Source organism: Pelophylax lessonae, assembly GCF_965119305.1.
Source record: "Pelophylax lessonae genome assembly, chromosome: 13".
In the NCBI taxonomy this organism is placed as follows: domain Eukaryota; kingdom Metazoa; phylum Chordata; class Amphibia; order Anura; family Ranidae; genus Pelophylax; species Pelophylax lessonae.
In genome coordinates this window covers 201178160-201183159 of record NC_138780.1, presented here as the reverse complement: position 1 = coordinate 201183159, position 5000 = coordinate 201178160, and the positions used below count along the sequence as shown (strand labels likewise).

General features: G+C 33.6%; 1 protein-coding gene across 1 annotated transcript in view; it reads left to right on the top strand.

The window, feature by feature from the left end:
• Positions 1-5000, top strand: part of GSC (goosecoid homeobox) — an 8904-nt gene that overhangs the window by 3508 nt on the left and 396 nt on the right. Inside the window, exon 2 of the mRNA XM_082242963.1 lies at positions 1-116. This exon is cut by the window's left edge and continues 144 nt beyond it. Within this exon, the coding sequence (XP_082099089.1) occupies positions 1-116 (116 nt within the window). The remainder of the gene's footprint in view (positions 117-5000) is intronic.

Below are 5000 nucleotides of genomic sequence, written 5' to 3'. Positions count from 1 at the left end.
TCACCGACGAGCAACTGGAAGCTTTAGAGAACCTTTTCCAGGAGACCAAATATCCAGATGTGGGCACCAGGGAGCAGCTGGCAAGGAGGGTCCACCTGAGAGAGGAGAAAGTAGAGGTGAGTTCCTTTAAGTGACGTCAATACTCCTCTTGTTGATGGAACTTCACTGATCCCTTCTCAGACTCCAGACTAAAACCTTTAAAAATACAGCAACCCTCTCACAGCACTGCCCACCCTGGGCACTGATCACACACTTCTACAGGAGCCCCAAGCTTGTAAACCCATGCCATGCCAAATCCCATACTAATCTATCGCCTGATTTATTAACCCATACACTGTTTCTATATCTCCCTTCTTTTAAATTGACTTCAGCTCTCATTAACCCGTAGCTTGCCAAGCACCTATTAACTGATAAATTGCCAAAACATAACTGTCTGCTTAGATGAAAAGCTCGTTTATCACATTTGCAATACCAAATTTCCTTTTAATCAAACAGCAGGGTTTGATTTGCTACAGGAGTTAAAGTTAATTTAGCACGGTGAATATTCACTTTGCAAAGTTCATTTGCTTGGTCAGTAAGGTGAAGTTCATTTCAATCTTTAAATCTTTTGCAAGAAAAACATTTATTTTCCTTTGCTAAGTGAACAGTTTATACTTTAGTAAATAGACCCCATTCACTTAAACTGACATTATTTTGCTTAAGCTTTGCATTGCCAATCTGCCCCTCCATCTGCCATCAGCTCACTGCACTGCTCCCTTGCAAACTTTTTCTTTAATAAATACTTGAAAACATCTCTGCCTGCTTTTGGGTGCACCATTAACTCATCTATTGCCATAACTCCTAATAATCCACAAACTGCTACATCTCTTATTATTAATAAACATAAATAATATATACAAAATAATATAAATAACAATAAATAGCTCGTAAAATGACAGCATTTTATGACCTATTGCATTGCTGTGGTATTTTAGCATAATTCTTTCTGAACCTAGGTTAACCCCTTCTCACATCTCCACATCTCTGACCCAGACTCAAGCATGTGCTGGCACTTGTTGTTTTTAACCCTTTTATGGTCAAACGTCTCATTAAACTCTGCCCCATTTTCTGATCAAAACATTTATATAATATATAAAGTCTCTTCTGCTACATTTCCTCTTTGCCACTGCATTATATTGGATCGACTATGGTTATATGGTATTACATATTAGAGTATAGAGTATAACTTAGAGTTTTACTTTAATAATACACATTTTCTTATAATAAATAATATTTTCTGTTGATATATATATATATATATATATATATATATATATATATATATATATATATATATATAAAATATTTTTCTTCATCCACTTTCATGCTGTTATTCTAGCAACATGTATATGCTATTGGCATGCAAACAAGATGTATGCAATTATATATAAAATAATACATAATATAAATAATAATAAAAATACTGTATCGACTATGGTTATATTGTATTACATATTAGAGTATACAATTTTACTTTATAGAGTCTTACTTTAATAATACACATTTTCTTATTATACATAACATTTTCTGTTGAGATATATATATATATATATATATATATATATATATATATATATATATATATATATATATGTAAAATATTTTTCTTCATCCATTTTCATGCTGTTATTCTAGCAACATGTATATGCTATTGGCAACCTATTGGCATATAAACAAGATGTATACAATTATATATAGAATAATGCACATATATATATATATATATATATATATATATATATATATATATATATATATGTGTGTAAAATATTTTTCTTCATCCACTTTCATGCTGATATTCAAGCAACATGTATATTCTATTGGCATGCAAACAAGATGTATGCAATTAAATATAAAGTAATACATAATATGAATAATAATAATAAAAATATTGTATCGACTATGGTTATATTGTATTACATATTAGAGTATAGAATTTTACTTTATAGAGTCTTACTTTAATAATACACATTTTCTTATTATAAATAACATTTTTCTGTTGATATATATATATATATGTATATATATATATATATATATATATATATATATATATATATATATATATATATATATATATATATATATATATATATGTCTTCATCCATTTTCATGCTGTTATTCTAGCAACATGTATATGGTATTGGCAACCTATTAGCATACAAACAAGATGTATACAATTATATATAAAATAATGCATATATATATATATATATATATATATATATATTTGTAAAATATTTATCTTCATCCACTTTCATGCTGATATTCTAGCAACATATATATTTTATTGGCATGCAAACAAGATGTATGCAATTATATATAAAATAATACATAATATAAATTTTATATATATATATATATATATATATATATATATATATATATATATATATATAATATTCATTTGAATGCTGCTATTGTAACAATATGTATATTTTATTGGCATACAAACAAGATGCATACATGCATCTATATATAAAGTGTATGTAAAGCCAAAACTTTTTCTTTTTTTGCTTTAGAACCCCTGTTGAGCTTTTACAGCAGTCCTGGGCTTCATTAGAGACATTTCCCTTTACTTACTGTGATAACTGTTACAGCATACAGGAGGTGAGGGAAAATCTGTAACAGTAACACAGACAGAAGTAAAAAAAAAAAAAAAAAAACAATAGGATAGGAAAGGCTACAACCACTGTCAGCCTTTTTTTTTTTGCTGTTTGTGTCCCTGTAAAATATTTCCCTTTACTTCCTATCTGGGACATGTTGGGGGGAATTTACTAAAACTGGAGCACTCAGAATCTGGTGCAGCTGTGCATGGTAAAACCAAGTCATTCTCCTGCTCAGGTGCTGTGCTTTAAAGGAAAAGGCTATGTTGATAGCATCTAGGTTCTTGCTGCCCTCTCATGGTGTCACTATGGGGGTCCATACATACTAGAATTTTTTTTTTTTTTGAGGGAGGAAGGAGGAAAAGGGGAAATGAAAATAAGGGTTAGATATAAGCTGGAGACACCAATATTTCTATGGTCTTGTGCAAATCAATGTTTTTCCATATTGTCACAATGCAATGTCATATTTATTATGTATGTGAAGAAATTTCATAAAAATATTTAAAAACATACATACCAGAAAACAACGAAAACAAGAGAAGGGCACACCCACCTAGTGCAGTACCATTAAAACATTTATTGAAGGGCAAAAAAAGTTTCATGCATCATACTCACAAACACAGGTTGCAAATATGCTTGAATAGAGGAAAGGATTTGGACTTAGAGTCAGTTCACACTGATCCGACTCCAAGTCGCTCCGACTTCGGGCCGACTAATGAAGTCACCCGTGCAGCGCGGCTTGCAACGACTTCTCATAATAGAAGTCAATGCAGGTCGCTCCGACTTTGCCAAAAAAGAGTGCAGGAACCTTTTTCTTGACTTGAGTCGCTCTGATTAGAACGGTTCCATTGCACAGCATTGGAAGCTACTTGTCAGGCGACCAAGACTGACAAGTCGGATTAGTGTTTACTTATCTTTTAGTGCCGGTTCACACTAACGCGGCACGACTTCGGGGGCGACCTGTGAAGTCGCGTGCACCACGACTTCGGCGCGACTTGCACAGACTTCATATAATGAATGTCAATGTAAATCGCTCCGATGTCGCCCCGAAGTAGTACAGGAACTACTTTCTAAGTCGGAGCGACTTGAGTCGCTTCTATTAGAACGGTTCCCGTAGCAGTGCATGGACCGCGTCTTGTCAGGCTGACCAGTCGCCTGACAAGTCGCGGTTGTGTGAATGGGCACTTATACGTTTATTGTATTTTTGTGTATTTTTACATACACGATACAAACTAGGTCCATGACTGCTGCAGATGGGTGATGATTCAGCATTCATTGCCATGGTGTACTCTGCAGACTATCTATAATATGGCAACAATGGAATAATTATGGACTGTGTGGCTTATACGGAGTGCCATTAGTCCCTATACTCTTGATCTATACATATAATTTGTGTACCTGCACATATATCAGACCGATCCAAGTGTTTTGATTGTATTGATTATACATGAATCAATATTTCATATGTTGTACTTTGATAATTGCTTGTGTATAGCAATAAAAATGTTTCCATTGTTCATATTTCCCAGCGTGGTTTCCACCTCATCTAAAGTCCCAATCCTTTCCTCTATTCAAGCAATTAGGGATGGGGGCACATTTTTTCTGTGCTCCATTTAAAGTCCCAAATTTCTTTTTTAGTTACAGGTTGCAAATAGGCATTTACATCCCAATATAATCAGGTGACCTCTAGGACATGGATTCATCCAGTGCTACAGAGGGGGTATGGATGGCGCCCATACTGTGCCGTGCATGGTAGCCAATCAGTTTCTAGCTTCAGCTTGTTAAATTAAATTTTGACCATAAAACCTGGAAGCTGATTGGTTTCTATGCAGAGCTGCATTAGATTTTGCATGCTCCAGTTTTATTCGATTCTCCCCCTTTATGTGACCAAATATCCTTCTTGACATTTGCTGTAATTCACATAGTTACATAGTTACATAGTTACATAGTGAGGTTGAAAAAAGACATCAGACCATCCAGTTCAACCTATGATGTGTGTGTGTTTGCTGTTAACCATACATTGTATACCCCTGTATGTTGTACATTGTATACCCCTGTATGTTGTACATTGTATACCCCCTGTATGTTGTACATTTTATACCCCTGTATGTTGTACATTGTATACCCCTGTATGTTGTACATTGTATACCCCCTGTATGTTGTACATTGTATACCCCTGTATGTTGTACATTGTATACCCCTGTATGTTGTACATTGTATACCCCTGTATGTTGTACATTGTATACCCCTGTATGTTGTGGTCTTTAAGGTGTCCATCTAATAGTTTTTTGAAACAAAATCAATATATTGCTTCCATTTGACATTTTTTTTCTTTTCTACGAGACTGGTTAATTG